Source organism: Aquila chrysaetos, chromosome 5 (genome assembly GCF_900496995.4).
Source record: "Aquila chrysaetos chrysaetos chromosome 5, bAquChr1.4, whole genome shotgun sequence".
NCBI lineage: Eukaryota > Metazoa > Chordata > Aves > Accipitriformes > Accipitridae > Aquila > Aquila chrysaetos.
This window is the reverse complement of record NC_044008.1, coordinates 15,081,659-15,100,936: the sequence shown is the minus strand read 5'-3', so window position 1 is coordinate 15,100,936 and position 19,278 is coordinate 15,081,659. Positions and strand designations below refer to the sequence as shown.

General features: G+C 37.1%; 1 protein-coding gene across 5 annotated transcripts in view; it reads left to right on the top strand.

The window, feature by feature from the left end:
* The window catches only part of SRPK2 (SRSF protein kinase 2), a 148,701-nt gene that overhangs the window by 34,466 nt on the left and 94,957 nt on the right, over positions 1–19,278 (top strand). For 3 of the 5 annotated variants that reach the window (XM_030013308.2, XM_030013307.2, XM_030013304.2), the window contains exons 1-2: positions 1,207–1,272; positions 13,748–13,811. The exons of 1 other annotated variant lie outside the window; for it this stretch is intronic. In XM_030013308.2, the coding sequence (XP_029869168.1) occupies positions 1,230–1,272; positions 13,748–13,811 (107 nt within the window). In that variant the 5' untranslated portion in view covers positions 1,207–1,229. Of the gene's footprint in view, positions 1–1,206; positions 1,273–13,747; positions 13,812–14,339; positions 14,396–19,278 lie in introns of those variants that run through there. One more of the 5 variants, XM_030013306.2, reaches the window with a different exon arrangement.

The following is a 19,278-nucleotide window of genomic DNA, read 5'->3' as shown; positions in this document are numbered from 1 at the left end:
AAAAGCAAATGCTACAGGTTCTCTAAATATACTTGGACTCTCCTAAAATAGGTCTAAATTGTACTTAATATATTTTCCAGTATATAGGGACCTCCAAAACATGGTTTAAATGTAAGGTGCTGGGTACAACTCATGGACCTGCCACTTCCTCAGCTGCTCTTGTCATTGCTTAGTTGCTTGTTGGAGTAGAAGGAGCAGTGCAGGGGTGGAGGGAGTAGTAACCTGGTTACTGTCATTTCCCTTTTTGGGGGGGGAAGGAAGGATGTGTTATTTTCCAGTACATATTCTGGTGTATCATGTAGACAGTGCATAGAAGAGCACAAGTTGACCTTCCTTAATATATTCAAAGTGCTCTTGCCTTCCATCTCCTAAACAACCACACATCAGCTCATTTGAGTACATTTGCTACATTCAATGTTTTCCCTTGCAAGATTTAGTCCTCGTCTTTTTTTAGTTTGCTTTTCTTCCTACACTCTCCTGAGCTTTCTCATCCTTCTTTGTCTACTGTCTTCAGCTATCTGTTTTCGGTGTGGCAACATACCTTTTCTCCCTCTCAATGTTCTTCCCTTCTCCTTCTCCCAGAATTTTTGCTTTATTTTTCTCCTCAATTTTTCTCTGCTCTCAGTGATTTCTGCTGATTTTATTTTGCTCCCTGTGTCTCTCAACAGTCTCTGTACTGTTTCTCATCTCTTTTCCTTCATCTAGTTCTTAGTTAACATTTGAAGGTAAATTGGTGATTCTTATGACTTAACAAAATGATATTGTTTAGAATCGACTTGTAAGGTTGGCTTATTGCTTACTTTTTATATATGCATAAAAAGGAAAGGAAAAATGATCTCATTACGGGTATTAAATATGAGGAGCAAATAAAGATTATGTAAATCTATTTATATTCTAGGTTTCCTATAAGTAGGGTGAAGTAGTAGTGGCATTTAAAAATACAGTCTTTGAAGCGTGTTTCCTTCACTGTAAGGGAGCCAGGATGATCATTGGTAGGCTTTGTCTGGGCTAGACTTGCCTGTCCTGTTGAAACTTGAATGATCTGATTTTCAAGCACGTATCTTCTATGACTGTAAACTTAGATACTTTAGGGAATGGTGAATAGGATAGTGAAACTGGAAGAGAATTCAGATAACTTAACTTCCAGTGCTCTTTCATGAGGCTTTTTATTTTATTTAACATAGGTTTCCATTTTTCCCCGTGTTTATAAAAAGGGAAGTGCTCTAAGGATGGACCCTTTCTCTGAGCCCTCAGTGAAACCTAAAGTAGTAGGTAGAATATTACTTGCCAATCTGTTTTTTCTTCCCATTTTCTTTTTCCTTTTGATGTCTTTATGACTTTGGTCTATTTTTAAAACAAAGTTTCTTGTAGTTTCAGTAGGGTTTTATTTTTATGAAAGACATAACTGACACTGTTGGCGCTCTGTTCAACATTGTATATTGTTTCAGTGTTGTTCTAACAGCTGCCAAAATTAGGACCGTGTTGTTGAAAACCTAAATTTATAGATGCTTCTTGCCAACAGTGAAGTCAAGGTGTTTTGCTCTGCTCATGTATGCAGAAAAAGACTGAAATGTATAGGAGTTCTAACTTTACGGTTTGAAGAAGACATGTGGACATGTGTAAATGACATCGTTTGCTGACTCGTTAGATGCTAGCCACCAGGGCTGAGACCTGGAGAGGAGCTGGTAGGGTTGCAGGGGAGGAGAAGGCTGAGTGACGTACTTCTACACTTTTAGCAGCATTGCTCAACAAAATCTGCTTCATACAATGTAGGAGGAGATGGGAGGTAATGAAGGACGGTGACTAGCTACTGAATGATGTCACCACACATTTGCAGAGTGGATGGTGATGACTTGCCACCTACATCACTGTGTCTTCATCGCAGAAGAAACTATTTGTAGCCAGCTTTTAGATAACGCAATACCAGGTTTCTCATGTGATTGCTGAATAAGTGACAGGGAAGTCAGATGGAGAAGGGCCGAGGGTGTGAAAAGAAAAAAGGTAGAGCTAAAAAAAAAAAATATCTTGAAAGTCTTAATGTTCAAGAGGTGGGCTTGCAGACCAGCAAAGCACACTCTGAATTCATCATCAGCAATAGCTGATGATGATATAATTTAGATGAGACATCAATGAGGAAAAAAAAAAGCAGCGGAGATATAAGTAGCTTTACCGATTGCAAGATCAGATCTCATGTCTGGACAGACCTCTGCTTTATATAAATACCTCCATGATTGTGGTTACTTCTAACTTCCTTCTTTCCTATGGAAATATTTTGTCTCTAGCAGCCAGAATTTTTTTCTGATAAGATTTTTTTAAGTTTCTTATACTTATTCCTTTTTCTTAAATCTTGCAGTAAAAGTTTGTAGATGTTTCTGTAGACTCCTTTCCAGTCATTTATTGTTGTTACATATGTATAATGTTGCTTTTAAAAGAAAAATGAAAAATCAACATCCCATTTCTTCGAAGAATAGTGCAAAAGCAAAGCAAGGGGATATTTTGACATGTATTTGCATGTGTGTGTTGTATGTTTTATCTATAAAATTAAAAATACTCCTGATGGAAGTTCTTCAGGATTAAAAGGCTTTCATAGCACTCCCTTATCTGGAAGCACCTCATATTTTTTCTTTCTGCTTTTGTGAGTATAATATATTCTTTTCCTATATATTCAATGATAGATATTCAATACACCTATGTATTATATGGTAATTACATTCAGACTTTACAAAGACAGGCATCTGAAGAATTAAAGGTATTTCTGTTCCTTGCAAAAAAGAAAGTGTAAATAAAAGAATGTCCTTTACTTGAAGATTTTGCCAAGTTGTCAGTGTTGCAGTGTTTTAACATCTGTATCAGTTTAAATAAATACTTTCCTGTATTACCACTATGTCCACTCTTAGCCTAGGGAGAAGCCCTATGAAAAAATCCCCAGTGTCTTTTCATATTGCTATGTAAATCCAGGGCACTGGCAATTAAAGAGTGAAAATGGTATACATGAGAAACACACTTGAAATATAATTAGAAGGTTCCTCCTTTCGTGGGCACTGCATGCATGTTTAAAATTTGTCATCAGTACAATTTTATCTCCAGTAATAATTTTCAAATTTAATTTTTCTGTATTATAGCTTTACTAAAAATACTGTTTCTAAAAGCTTAAACTTTATCAAGATGTAATTTAAGAATAGGTAGATCTATTTAGTTAGCTAAAATAATATTTTAAAATAATAAAAAGATGCTATATTACAGGAGAATCATATTTGTGCTCAGGTACAATTGTTATGGCTTCATTGTTGCTACTAGTTGTCTGTTACAACAGACAATGATTTCCTTCTCTGCTTTTGTTGGCAATAGTAACGGTAGTGGGAAGGCACATCCACATGTGAGAAGCAGGTATGATCACAGCGCATGTGCATTTTGGATGACTGGAAAGTGGTGATGGTTTCACCTTAATTTTTTTCTGCCAGCTGTGTGCTTCACCTCAGAGATAGCAAAGGTGGTGTGTGCAGGTGCTATGATCCAAAGCCTTTTTCTTGCAGTAATTTATGTTGGTCTGAGAGGCTCTAACAGAGGATTTCAGTGTCCTTCAAGAGTTTGTATTGGCCCTTCAGTTGTCTTTTCAACAAGAAACAAGCTGCAAAGAGCATGCTGAAGGATGGCTAACTGATCGGGTATGGAATTTCGAGGCTTGTTATAATATGGGGAAGGTTGCTGTGAGACAAAGCCTTAATATTTCATTCATTGGTGCCAGTGATTTCCAGAGCGTAGACTATACAGTGGACATGGACAGGCTTATTTACACAGCAGTTGTACAGTGTCCAAATGAAGGAACGATAGGTAAAACCAAAAGGAGTATTGGATGTTATTTGGCAAGTGTGGCATAGTACAGCTGACATTGGTATCTTGGTTTTGGCAATTTTAATGTCTGCTGAGGATGCTCCTCCTGCTGTCTTTGACAGACGCTCTCTTTCCTTCTTCATGTAAAAACACTTTTTTGTTTCTCTCTTCCCCTTATCTCCTTCCTTGTAAACAACAAGGAACATCTTAATTGAAGTTTGACAGAGACAATTCTGTAACCTCCCCAGTGTTCGTGAAGAGTTATGCTTTGCGTAAGATGATCACCAGGTGGACCCACGTCCCAGTGCGGCACAACTCACTGCTAAAGTGGAGAGGTTTTTGGCTTGCTTTGTGCTCAGGATGACACGCACTTTTTTGATGGAGCTTTTTCTGAGAACTGTTTGTCCTCTTACAAGGCTGGGAAAAGTGAAACAAGTCCTGTCAGTTGTTCTAGAGGAACAGAGCTGACAATGTCCTCTTTACAGCTGAGAATTCAAGGAGTATAAGAACCTGATGATCTGCTGGATAAGGAATGTTGAAAACCTTGCAAGACTATTTGGAAAAGCCAGTTATGTAGATACTGTGGTGGTGATCACAATATAAAAATTGTGACAGAACATACTGAAAAACATCCTGTGAATATCCTGTCAAAATACCTCAATTTAAAAATATTTCTACTATAAGGATTTCTAACTGTAGGATTTGTAACAAAAAGTAAAAACGTAAAGCTTTTTAGAACAGTGAATGATAATAAAAAGTAAGGCTGAGGAGAAATTCTAACCTGGAGTTTAAGGTTATAGCATGTATTCAATAATTGTGACCCAGTTTAATCCTTCTGGGTAAATCATGTAGCTTCATCTCCTAGGAGAGGCAGGAATCAGAGTGTGTGCAAGATTTTATGAGTCATTGCTTTAGACTTTAGAAGGTAACATATGCTTGACTCAGTTTGGATGAATAGAAACCTGTTTTTTCTTAAGACTGGAATTTAATTTGTCATTCTGCAACATTAGAGCAATTTATTTTTTTCTTGAATTTCGAAGAAAAAGCACATAACAAATGAGTGGAAAAATAATAGTATTTGAAAATTTGAATAGCACTTCAGGCATTTAGGCAAATTGTAGACCTGAAAGAAAATGCTATTATCGAAAGGATCCTAACACAGTAACAATTGTACACTAGATTGTAAAAGGAATAAGTTAGAAATACTTCAGACTAGAAATCAGAAATTATCCATTCTGTCTAGTGAGTTAAGACAGTGAAGATGCTAGAAGTGATGTAGTTTGAGGGTGTGAAAATACTAACACTCTGTTATTATGCCAGAGGTTCAATTTCTTTGAGCTTTGGCAGAAAAGCTGACCATGTATGCTCAGCAAACCATTTGCCTCACTCTAGACAAGGTTTGGAAAATAAAGCTAATAATTTATTGTTTTAACTAACAGAGTAATAATTTCTTAAATCACTCTGTCTCTAGCTACCTTGTATACAACTGTTCTCATATGAAGATTTTTTTTGCCTAGTAATAGGAAGCAGTTGGCAGCTGATTTTAAAGGACAGGAGAATACATTTTAAAATACTTAGTGAATATTTTGTTGTTTTGGTTTTTTCTTCCCAGAATGGATAAACTTGTAGGAATAAGCTTTCTGTTTTCCAGCAACTCTAAGAAATGTTCTCAACTCTGCCCTTGTCCCCTCCAAACAAAACCTTTCTCATGAAGGTTAAATACATATAAATAATAAAGCTAATACATTATTGCAAATAATATAAACTATAGTATAAATTATGTTAATACATATCAATAATAAAGTTAAAGGCAAATAATTAGAAAATAACAAGCACAGTCATATTTGGGTTTAATAATGCTTTCTTTGGTGTGCTTTATTGGTATTTAATCTGACAAGTAGTTATGGAAAAAGAAGTTTAAATCTTATATTTTTTTCTTTGAATTTTGTTTTTCTTTGAAGAATGGCTTTTTGTACAACCACAGATTTTCAAACTAACAATTGGGCTGAGATGGGAGGAGGGAGGGAAAAGCAGCAACTTGGTGCTGGGCATGCATCTGGTACAGCAAATGCTGCCAGACCCAGGAGAACTACCAAAATGAAGAATTCCTCTTAATGTCATCTTTGTGTTTCAGTAAGCACTTTATTAATGAATACTACAGCCTGGCAAAAGATCAAATGCCAGATTATGTCAACAAGGCTTAGTTAAATTTACGTGGGTGACTTAAAAGAAATTCAAATGGATAGTTAGGTTTAACTGTAATTCTGTTTCCCTGGGTTTATAATGGACCATTTTTAGAGTAATTGTAGCATACCTTAATGCTTTTCTTCTTAAATACCTAATGCTTCCTCAAGTTTATCTACAAACTTCCTTTAAAAATGTCCATATATAAACATAAACAAGAAACTCAAGAATTTGACTGTATTAAAAATTCTTCAGAGGTGTTAAGTAGGTGACTTAGGCTGTATATTTATATATTTGGAAACTAAATATTTAAACAAGTAAAAGGCAAACTCATCTGTGTATTTTGTATGCTTTTTTCCCTTTTGGAGAAGCAGAAACAAACTTGACTGTATGGTGGATATTCTCAAGCTTCTGGTTTCCACCCTGAGATTTCCTGCAGTGCATGTTTTCTTCCTACCATGTTTCATTCCTCTCTGAATCCCGTGCTTTTCCATGTACTCCTTATGGTGAAGATTCAGTGAAATGGAGTTGTTTTAAAACAATAGTACTAGTGTTGCTATTTTTCTTGATTAAAATACCGTTGTTCAGTAAGTTCTCAATGGATGGTCTTCCATTTTCCTCTGCAAAAACAAGGCAACGGCTACCATTAAAGGTATATACTGTCTTTCATATTGGCTTTGGCCCCCACTTGTGTTAATGAGAACAGCGCTGAACAGCTGGCTGTGTCATCTGCATGAAAGATACCTGTCTTTAAGGTAGACTTATCTCTTGGGTACTAATGGGGGTGGCAACCATTTTGAAGGAAGGCAGATTTTCCTCAGAATATTTTGTAAAAGTATTATTTTTCAACCTCAGCTCAGGTATGAAAAATTCAGTTTGGAAGGATAACAGTGATATTACTATGAATATATTTTTTTAAAAGTACCTAAGCAGATGATTCCAGCAGAGTTTTAAGTATAGCAGAAATGTGAAAAATCAGTGTTTCTGTATCTCTGAGATCACTAGGAGATGATCAGATGCAACCTATAGTTTCTTAAAAAAAAAAAAAGACTCAGTATTGTTAACATTAAGTCCACTTAATGTTTTCCTGTAAATACTGAGTAAATCCATCTCCCCCTTTATGCAAGGGAAGATGAAATACTACTTTTAATCAGATTTTTCTCTTGATTTCTGTAAGGTTTTGTTTTGTGGTTTTTTTTTTTGTTTGTTTTCTGGGCAAATATGGACTCCTATTATGTATGCCTGCTGAGCTGAGCATGAGTGGGACCCAGCTTTAGTTGGTGCTTATGATGTGGACTTGTGCAGTGTATACAAATAAAGGATCTGTGCTTCCCCTTTGTGTCTTTCATCTAGTCCCTATTACTTGCATGTATATATAATATACATATATATTATATATAAAAATATATATGTATATATAATATATATACATATATATTATATATAAAAGTATATATAAAATATACTTTTATATTCGGAGCAGTCACTAAAACATGGCTCTTACGTAAATGTTTAAAATGCTGTGCATTTTGATACTACTAACTTTTTTATACACCCCTTAAGGAAAGGAGAGGGGGTAGTTTTATCAATTTGAAGTAAACAGTTTTTTAAAATGGTGATTTTAGTATTTCAAGTATTGCATGACCTTAAAAGTTCTATTGTAATTTCCTCATGCCCTGAGCAGAAATATTATTTAGGATACTGAAGAAGAATAATACTAAAAATATTAATGTAATCTCTGCAACAGGAGATTGCAAACAGCTGTTTTTCTGTCCCTCATTCTTCAGTGAGCCAGTCACTGGCTTGTGTATCAGCATTGCTGTTGATGTGCATAAGAGACCTGAAGAAGTCCATAAAGCTACTATTTTTTTTTTTTCTTACTTCAAAAGCTTAGTAACATGTGGAAGAATTATTTATTTTAGGGTAATTATACTCTTTGTGCTTCCATACTACCCCATTTAATACTCACATGTTGATCGAATTTAGGCTTTGTGTTTGTGCCATTTTGAAACCCTTGGTGCCAGGGCCTGCGGTTTCAGCAGTTCACTTTGTAGAACTATTTCTTATTTTAAAAGTACATTATCTAAAAGAGATCAAGGAGCGAACCTCTCAAGTTTTGTGTAAATCTGCCTAATTTTGTCCTGTGATACCCTGTACCTCATCAGGAGAATTTTAATTTATTGCGTTCTTTTGTGCTGTGTAGTATGTCACTTGTGCAACAACTATTCACAGCTTAAAACATAGATCTGTCCACATAAAATCACGTTAGTAATACTGAAGTTCCTAATGCATTTCATGGTTTCAAGGCTGAAAATTTACTTGGAATGGGTTGTTTGGTTAATTTGTTTTGCATACTATTCTCAGGTCTGTTTTTATAGGATTTGGGAAGCAGAATTATTTATTTTAACAGTAACACTGGAAGTACAGTCAACTTACCGCAAGATGAGAGTTTTAATAGGTAAAATGTAAGATCCAAGCAGCTGTACCACTAATGTGACGTAAAGAAGGAAAAGACAATGGGGAATAGACTAGGATGGATATTGATAGGGAAGGAGATGTTTAAAGATGTTGTAGAACAAAGGCTAAAAGCATCTTGAGCTCATGTGCTAATGTATAAGCTGCACAGAAAATGGAAGAAAAGCACTGAATCTGCTAGTTTATGATCAGGTTAGATTAACAAAACATGTGGATAAGCCTACTTACTAATTAAAAATTAAGTATATTTTTCTTGCATCTGTTTAGTATAATGTTTATTTTAAAAGGGATGTATGGAATTTTGCATGGCAGGGCTTTACATCACAACAAATCGAAGGTAGTGTGTTTAGCTTGCCACTCTGTCTCTTCCCTTGCTCCCGAAAGGAAAAAATAAAAGCTGTACTAGTTGAGTTCTGCAACAGTGGTTCTCTGCCCTGGATAAATTTAATACGTGCACTGTCAGTAAGATATTTTAATCTTGACTGATGAACATGTTGTAGGCCATCAAGATAATCTGTTTGCAATAGACATGATTAAGTTTTTAGTGAAACAGTGACTTCTGTCAGTTGACTTTGAAATAGTGGTGACTTTGATATCTACCCATATGTCATAAGGAACAGTTTGTGCAGTGTTGTATACCTTGTCCACGCTTTTCCATCTGTGCTTAAGCAGCAACTAGGGTTCTTTTTTTCTTTTGTTGTGGAGAACTCTTGGGTTTTTTTCTTATTGGTAAAAACAAATAAACAAAACTTCAGACTAGACCTGCTCCCCTGTTCTTTTTTCCAGATGATGTATATATTCGTCAGAGGTTCCCAATTCCCATATCACATTATTTTTCTTCTTCTTTCATATTACTGAAATAAAATAGCTTCTCTTTGGTTTGTCTGGAGAGTTTCTTCCTTTATCCTTTCTGAGGTAGTTTGTTCTAGATTTGTTGTGGAAACTTTACATTTCTTGGAGCCTTTGGCATGATGCTCTCCTACAAATCCCCTTTGAGTTTAGAAACTGCCAGCATCTCTTTGTAGGGCTCTCCTCTCCATTTTTTCCAAGCCTCTGGTCTCCCCTTTTTTTGGTGGTACAAGTGATCTCTCTCTAAATGGAGATCCCTTCCTGTTTTAACTTTATCAGATGCCTTTTTCTCTAATATAACCCACAACCTACACCTGAACATCTCAGAGGAGGCAAACAACTGAGCTAAAAAAAATAGTCTGAGCACAGATTCCTCTAAATGGTTAGTCTCTGCTTTGTTTAAAAAAAAAAAAAAATCATGATGATTATGTGATTATGAAGCCATTTTGGGCAGTGCAGAGCCTTTCTGAGCTTGTTTTTTGTTTTCATTCAATCACAGCTTGAATAGTATGGCTTTAGAGACTTAGTGTATCTGCTTCACTCAGGTCTTGGATGAGAGCCAATTGTCTGCCACTTGATCTGTACACAACGTAAAATTATTCAAAGTGGGCTGATAAAGTGCATGGAACAACTGGGGGGCTGGTGACGATACTGCTGCCCATAACTGAATTTATTGTTATTTTGTAGCTTGGTAAATATATTGTATTACCTGCTGCTTTGGGATTTGCAGGCACTAATTTTCATTCATTTTCATCTTTTTTCAGCCACAGTGTTATGATCTATTCTTCGGGATGTGGTTCTACTTACAGTGCCATCTTTTTGTTGCTTCTGAAATTAGGACAGTCCAAAAATCTTCAGTGAGAACATAAGTGCTTGCTTGCTAAGTAGAGGTTCACTGTATGTCTGTGCGCTGATCAATATAGTTATCTAATTAACTCATAAAAGCCATTAAAGGTGGTTTTCTTTGAATCTGTAATGGGTGTTGGTCCTGAACAGCCAAGCGTTTACCTCTGTGCTGCAGCACTTGAGGTCAACGAAAAGTTGAATTGTTAGCTCTCTGTGTCAGGTTGGAGGGGCTTGAACCAAGAGACCTTCAGGAAGAGCTGCTTGGTTGTAAAACTTTTCTTTTTCTTCTCCCCCCCCCCCCCCCCTCCTTTTTTTTTTTTAACTTGGACTTTAACAAATATTACTGTAATTTGCATTCTTCAGGGCTGCGAAGGCTGGCTGAGTGGGTGGTAGGGTAACCACAATTTGGAGGGTTTTTCTTTTTTTATTTGGACTTGGGATGCAACTCGAATGTTCTAATAAATTCTGTAAATGAGCCCACATTTCTGGATATGTAATTTATAAATAATCAAAATAAATAAGGGATAACATTGCTGTTTCTGCAGCCATTTTTCTCTTCTGGCCTAAAAGGCTCTTAGTGTAAAACTCATCTGTCTTATTTTTGTGATATTATTTCCATGATAAGTTTTGTATGAGGAGTGATAATGGTGGTATCAGCCTGACCTTGGGGGTGCAGTATGGACGTGTAAAGGTACAGATTTGCTTTTAAAAATGAACGAAATGGGTCCACTTGCAAAAATCTCAGATAGCGGAGACAAAGATAGGTAAATCCCAAATAAAATATTTCAAATTGACAGGAGAGAAGCAGAGAGGAGAAAGAAAGAAAAACCCCAAAACCTTGTGATGGAAGGTTTATCAACTTGTGGAATGGAACACTCATTAATGATGCTAGATTTTTTTTTTTTCTGTGAAGTCTCATTTTATTTAAATTCTTTTTGCTATATTAAAAAAATCTTTGTTGCCACTTTGTTGCAAATAGTAAAACTAAATTATGTGGTGGAATACCATCAGAAGAAAATGCCTTTGTGCATATCTTAGAGCATCCAGGGACTTAAAGTTTGCAGTGAAGTAACTTATATCTTGGATTTTATTTTTAATATCTTGTAGTGTGTTGTTAGCAATAAAGTATAAGTGTAATAATCTCTAGTCATCCATTGAGAAGCCTGTCTGGAGGCTTGCTTATGGAATGGGTCAGTTGATCACTTTATTCCAAGCTCTGTGGATTTCGTTTTGCCATAAAATCCTGCCTTGTCAATACCTGTTTATGTAATCCATTTTAAGTTTTAACAGGGTTAAGCATTTTCAGAAGTAATTAAAAAAATTGTTGGATTAGGAGATTGAGGACCATATTTAGTCAGTCAGTGTCAAGGATCTGTGGTAGGGGAAATTATCTTTAGTTTGCACCTCCAAATTGTCAATTTTATCTCTGTCCAAAAGTGAGGGTAAGCAACTGAGAGAGCTGCCTTCTAACATTCTTTCATACAGAGGAGGGGTGGGGGGAAGAAGTGGAGTACTAAAGGGATAAGCTTTCTCTACAAAGCTGTCCAGAGCTTTAGTCTCCTCCATACCACAAAAATTTCTGTGGTGTAGCTTTTCGCTTTTAGTACTGACAGCACAAATGTGTTATCACAATGTGTAACAAAGCATCCTGTTCATATTGAACCATATTGGGTCAGAGTATGAAGAGAGAATCCGTAAGGAAATGCAGGTGTGCTGGTCTTTAAGGGAAAAAAAAGTACATACTTTCTTTTAACCTGTGTAATATCAAGTAGTCTCTATTCAGAGACCTGTCAAAGTAATTTTTTCCCCTGAATTTTCTTAAAGGCAGTCTCTTTCACAGAAATATTTTTGCAGTGTTCTGAATACCTGGTTGAGTCCTGCAGTAGATGTTTTTGATCACACCATGCCACTGTTCTTTGGTCTGTTTGATCTTTTGTGCTGCTCTCATACAGTTTAAACACAAATTTCCCAGCCACCAGCCTGGACATTCCTGCGGCAGCTGAACTTTTGCCTGTGTTGGGACATGAGTCTGGGTGGGCAGAGAAGTCATCTGGTAGCTGTGACCGGGGAAGCACCAGCTGCCTGGGATGGGCAATGGTAAAGGAAGTTTTGCACGGTCCTTGCAGTCACGCAGCGGAGCCGGTTGTGGACACATGGACGTTTCATAGACGTGTCTTGAAAGCTCTGAGAAACAACTACTTTGGGTGCAAGAACTGAGATTCTTCTTGGAAGCTTCTCCAGTCTGTATGTTTTGGGGAGAACAAGTGGCATACACTTAACCAGGTGATGATCGCTGCTGACTCGCACGCCTCCACCAGAGCACGAGGGTGATAAACTCGTTCAAGTAGCAGTAACAATTCTTTAACTTTGGTAAAAAAAGGAAGAAAAAAATCTAGTTTATCTTCTTTCTCCTGTTTTCAGAAATTTCTGAGGCTTTGTATGTGAAATATATGTAAAGAAAGAAAAAAAAAGTCAGGTTGAAGCTCTCCTGTCATAGAACGGTTAATCCCTAATTGCTGAAGTTTACTTGGGTTGTAGACAAGTGGACATAGTCTTAATGTTGCACAGGTCTTACCAGTATTTCCATAGGTGGCACTACGGTCTCCGGTGAGGACAGGATCTTAAAACGATGCTGGCATCCGTGACATTATTCTTTGGGTTTTTTTTGGGTCACAGGCCTCCTGACGCCAGAGCTCCTGGTGAATTCATTTTTCGGCTGTCTCTGTCGTGCTTCGACAGGCTCTTGTGAAACAAGTGACAGACGGCACAAGGGTGCATCTCCCCGAGTGACAGTTGGTCCGGGTGTCCGCGCGGGGCTGCGCTGCCAGGCGCCTTCTCTTGCGGCAGCAATGAGGTGTCAGCCCAGGTTAGCCGGGTGGGTGTTTCCGCTTAGAAATTAATAGATATTCCTAAACCGAAGGAAAATGGAATACTACTTTTCAAAGTATATTTGGAGTCTCTTTTGTAATTTATCGTATATATACTTAGGGACAGGGCACTAAAAAATAAAATCCAGGTATGCGTAGCATTTTCCATGTCTGACTTCGAACCCGTGCATGAAAGTAGTGATTTAATACTTCATTCTTTGTGACAAAAATGATTCAAAGAGCCATATTTTTCAGGGCTTTTGATCTGAAGGTTTTCGAGGGTGGCCAATACAGCTTAGACAACTAACCGGGAAGATAATCCGTGCCGTAAATCCTTTGTTTCGTCTTTTCTCCCTCAGAAACTCGCCTCCGCGCACCCGCTGGCAGCGGTGGCGGTAAGCCTGGCCCGGTAACCGTGCCGGCTCCCGCGCAGCAGAGGCGACCCCCCCCCCCCCCCCGCCCGCGGAATGGTTCCGCCCGCCGCCGTGCCCAGTCATGTGCGCGGGCCGACCCGGCCCGCCGCCTCCCGCCTCGTCCCCTCAGAGCGCGGCTGGGCCGGCCCTCGCACAAGCACCGTGGCTCCTGCGGCCTCCTTCCGAACAAAAGGGCTTAGGGAAATAAAATTGTTTGGTTAATAAGACTTTGGAAAGCGAGGGCAGGCGGTCTCGGTTGTGAATATTTTCTGATTTTTCCAGAAATCAAGCAGAAGATTGAGCTGCTGATGTCAGTTAACTCTGAGAAGTCGTCCTCTTCAGAAAGGTACAGCTGCATCTCTTGCATGAACGATTCATGGTGTAGCATTGCCAAGCAGCGGCGCAGGGCTTTTTTCTTTTCCTCGGCAAGTTTGCTAGCATTGTTTACGTATTGCATGCTGGTTATTGTACCGTATCCGTTGAGCCTCTTTTTGGTTAAGCTTTGTGCGTTCTTGCAGAGATTTATTGATTTATTTTTTTAATGAAGCCTACTGGGCTGCAGCATGCAAATCATACTACAGCAGGCTGCTGGTTTGTGTGTGCTGGTGTTGCAGACCTTGCTCCTTTTCACTGTCATGCAAGCAGCATCTCGATTTCTAAATTCGTTTTCAAAGACCTCGCGTTTTTGTTGTGTTGCAGGAAACCGTTCCACGGTTCCAAAGGGTTCCTTTCAATTTAGATGCGTAGGAAATGTAACTTGGTGAAGCGTTTCATGTCCTGTTATGTGGAAAGGGAGTGTCCTTTGCAAAGTAGCTCAGGAATCGCAAATCCTCCAATTAGTCACATTCTGTAAGATAGATGTGATCCTTGTTCAAGTCTGTGCTAGGAAATGGAGCAGTCGCTGCATGCAGTAATGGTTCATGCCTGCAGGTAAGGACAAAATGACTCAGAAGTGTTTTTAAAGCAATTATTTTATCTGTCAATCAGATTATTACAATTTCAAGTAGCTGTTTCATTTTAAAGAAATATTTCGAGGTACTAAATGCACATTAAGTTTTCTGATGTGAAATAACCTCCTGGTGATTATTTTGTTGATTTTAAATGATCCAGCCCTGCTCACTTCTATTTTGCTTGTGACTGAATTTTAGGAGATATTTTTATTTTCAAAATTGCTTAAATACAGAGCAACATTTTTTTTTTCCCCCAGATTATTTACAGTAATCATTTTGGCTGTATGCAGAAGACCATCCAAATGTTCTGGTTTGCTGTTTTAATATTGGACGTTGGCAAAAAAAAATTATTAATTTTAAGGACTCAGACTGTATGTTTAGCTGAAATTATTATCTAAAGTACATTTTATTGAATGGCTTAGCATAGAAGGACATAATGCACTGAAAGCTATCTTAAGGAAACAGGCTAAAAGACCATCTTTCAAAATGCTCAAGTGCTGTGTGGCATGCATGGTTTTAAAAAACAAAATGAGCAGTTTAATTTAATTTGTGAGTATATTTGTGTAAGATACGTAGAAGCAAACTGCATTGCCTTTCACTAGCTGTAGTGTAACAAAATATCAGCAATGAGAGATACAGAAAATGGTGGGGGGGAATGGGTTGTTAAGTCACCTTTCCAAAATGGAGAAATATAAGAGGAGCTTTGAGAGGTATTTTATTTATTTATTTATTCAAAATTAAGGCTCATGAAAGAAAATGTTAATTTTTGTTTGTTTACCTCTATCCCAACCTGATGCCTAAAATTTTTAAATACAAGACTAATAAAATGGTGGTGATAACAGAGGGGATGATGGGGTGAAAATAGTAAAGGAAACAGGTGTTAACTTGATTTTTTGGAAAGGCTTTTGTTGGCATTGCTGGGGGGGGGGGAATTCGGTATATAATGTAGATATTTATTAATATGAATGTTATGCAGCACCCTAAAAGTCATCTGTCTGTTTTTGAGCAAACATGCTCATAGTTGAACTAATGGTGTTCCTAGATGAATAGGTCCCTGTAAAGGATTATAACACATAATTAGAAAAAGATGCATTTGTCTGAGATCCATTTAAATGCCATTCATTAAAAAGTAAGATTTTGTAACAGCATGATGCATTGTCTTGCAATAAGATTAAAATGTGAATGTTGTATATGCACATAGATTTCTTTTGAGGATTTAAATATTTGGTACTGTTCACCTGGAGATTGATTTGACACATCAGCTGCACAATTTATGTAGTCAATTATAAATGAAAACAACTTACTATATCTGAGGTTTTGTTTTTTTAATAACCACATTCTTTTCACCTATCTAAAAATAGACTGAATTTTTTTGCAAGCTGTTATGAAACAGTGCTGTCTATCCTATTAGCTGCCAGTTCCTTTCAAGGCCTTTTCAAAATTACTGTATGTTTTTAAGGAAAAAAAAATTTATAGCATTGAGTGTCTGAACTGCTAAACTGTCCTCAGTCTGCTGTATAACAAAATTGCAGTGTGTGTTCATACCATACAGACATGAAAATATGCGGAGTTGTTTTTTTTGACAAACACAGAAAGGTAATTCATACTTGCATGTTTTTTTATTATCAGTTTTTACCCTTGCTCCTAGTGGTTGGACTTTTTGAGAAGCTTGAGTTCTCCGGGTGGAAATGCTGGGTGGAAGATCTGAAAGAGTCCATGGCTTGTTTCTTGTTTTCCACACTAGCAGAGGCTGCTAGACAGTGCTTGCATAGCAGGAGGGGAGGGGAGAGGAGGTGCTCTGTGCATTTACAGAAATGATGAAATGGGAATAGGGAAGGAATGAGAGAGAAGCCCTTTACTTGCCTCTTTCTTTGGTTGGTCTTTATTTTTACAAGGCAGTTTAGTGTTTGTAGGTTTTCCTGCTCGCTTGGCAAGTTGAACATGTTATCCTCTCCTAGAGAAAAAAAATGATGAGAAGGAAGCTGGAATATAATGGATGGTTTGGCTGTCGTGGAAGCTCAACATGTTAGAAAATCCTGCAGCATTCTCTTAGGATAGTTCGTTGTTTTGTTTTTAAGAAGCTTTTAGGAGACATTAGCAAGAGAGTGAGATGAACCCTTTTATTGAGGATCCTCTGAGATGTTAAAGACATTGCAGTCTTGAAAGTAAATTAATACAAACCTGACACATTTTTCACAGTGAAATTCATCTTTTCTTCCCCCCCCCCCCCCCCAAAAAAATGTAATTGCAGATGGGGGGGATAAGATATCTGTCTTTTGGTGTGTTACGGGATATTTCATTAAGCAGACACAATCAGACAGCATCTTCAAGTCCTAAATTTCTGAGTAGTTAATGCTGCCCATGTATGTGTTAGCAGCCTGTGACAAAGTCCTCCTTCCTTGTTGATAAGGTAACCCGGGTAACTACAGATGTGTTTGTGCACATGGACAGTTACAGTGGATCAGGTAACCTACTGTAGCTTGTCACACTGAATTGATTTGTTTGGATGTCTGAGCTTTAAGTATAGCATGGAAATGTTTTCTCACAGCATGCTTACCATGTGACACACTCCTGGTTTCTTTATCTAATAAGTAGTAATTTAACTACCATGTACCCCCATGTTCTTTATGTTTCAGTGGAGGCTGCATGAGGTTACTTGTCCAAGCCTTGCAAATGTCATTAGAAAGCAAGTAGCAGCAGCCAAACAGAGGAGGATGGTCTTTCAAGAACCCTCCAAGAAAGCAAAAACTTTCATTTCTGTTGTATGAGTTAAGGACTCTTCTCCTGTACAGTATACTCAACCCTTTTGAGCTGTACAGATTTTCTTTTTTGCCTTTTTAAGGGCTTTGTGGAATTCCTTGTAAGTTTCTGTTTCATTTTGAGAAAAGTAATTTCTTCCACCTGGATCACTTTCTGCTCTTTAGACTGCAAACTTAATGTATATAGTATTTTTCATACTCTAGGACAAAGAATTGGGTGTTTTTTTAGCTCTGATTTTGGATTCTAAATTTATGTCATCTTAGCAATGCAGTTTGACCACAGGGTATTTACTGGTAAAGGTTATTACCAAGGCTGGTAAGTCTGAAGTATTTGACCTACTCTTTTCCCGTCTTTCTGCATATGCATGTTTCTTTGAAATGAATTTCTGCTTCAGTGTTTTTAAAAAAAAATTTAATAGCAGCCACTCATGAGCAGTCTTAAAGTAGATAACAGGTGTGTATATAATTCAATTTTAATGATTTTGAGGGGTTTTATAAATAGCAGTAAAGGGAAGATACTTCCAAATGACAGTAGGACAGCAAAGTTTGTGTTGTTCAATGTGTAGAAGTATTTACACTGGGGTGGTGCAGGCAAGGTTTAAGGACAACTGGTTTTAGTTTTGTTCTGGTTAGGGTTTTTTTTGTTGGAATTTTTTTTTTTTTAGCCTTGTGCTCTGTATACCCCTCACTCTTTGTAATTTATCTTTGCAGAGCAAGTTAATGTATTTCTCAATGCTTTTACGTGGTTTGTTCATCAGGTCATGCCAAGAATGCAGTCAGGGATAAAGTGAAGGAGGAAGAAATCTTAAATTAATGAGGAGGAAGAAAAAAGAGGGAGGCTGAGTACTGTCTGCTTCCTTTTCTAAGAGACCTAATGTTGATATAAGAGGCATTGTGAAACAATTTATGATCCTGAAGGATTCCTGCAGGTTTAGGAACATGTGGAAATTTTTTGTTCTGGGTTTTTTTGTTGTTGTTGTGTCTTTTTTCTTTTTTTTAATTTAATTTAATCATGGATGCACTACTTCTCCTAAGGCAGAAGTGTCACTTGTAATGAAGTACAGGAATAAAACACATGTTTAAAAGTAGAAGAACCATCAGCTCAACATTCAGTGTGAGCTGACGTTGCTGTGTCACATGAATGTTTTGGAGTAATTATTAGATAATAGGGCATTATAAGATAATTATTGTTATTTATGTAAGTAACATTGAAACAAAAAATAATTATCAGAATAATGCAACTATTTCATCAGTTCCACTAACTTTTAAACACGTTTTTAAAATACCATCTTTTCTTTAGCTGTCTTCCCAATTTACTTTTTTTTTTTTTTTTTTTTTTTTAGAGTGTAAAAGAAATTTTGCCTAACTTTCATTTCAGGACAGTTCAGATTTATTTTAGTAGTCATACAACTTCAATTTTTCAGTTTTCTTTAAATAATATATGATAACAATGAACAGTGTATATTTTTTTCCCCTTTTTTCAAAATTGCAAGCTAATACTGCTATTTGTTGTATTTTATCTCAGAAATAAGGAGGAAATCATCCTATCTTAATGTGGGCCCTAAGCCATTTGTCCAGGGAGGCACTTCATTCCACCACCAAACTCTGGTGACAGTGTGCCTGTATAGATCTCTCAGACTAGATAATTATAGATTACTAAAATGGACCAAAATAAATCCTGTGTTTTGTGTATTTTTCATATTAAAGGTTTCACAGACTCATTGTTTTAGCATGCAAGGCTTTTAAGTGAAGTTTGAAAGAGGTGTAGAGACAAGGAATGCTGCAACATGCTGTTGTGCTTGTGTAGGAAAGAAATAGCTGGAAATAGCCTATGTAGAAGCAGCCGCTTGTGGAGCAGCTTTTTCACTCAAGGTGGTATTTTTAGGGGACACTGCACTCTTTTTAGAGCTGATAGCACCTGTATCAGTTCATCAGTAGGTTTTGAAAATACTTAGAATTTGAAGTGTGTTTTATTTTTTAGTGGTAGACTTTGTTTATTCCTGTGTCTGTCTGGAATTTCTGCTATATGTAAGAAAATCATGTACTTTGATGTTTAATCATTACTGAGATGTATCATTAGTATCCCTACTATTCAGGTGATCTT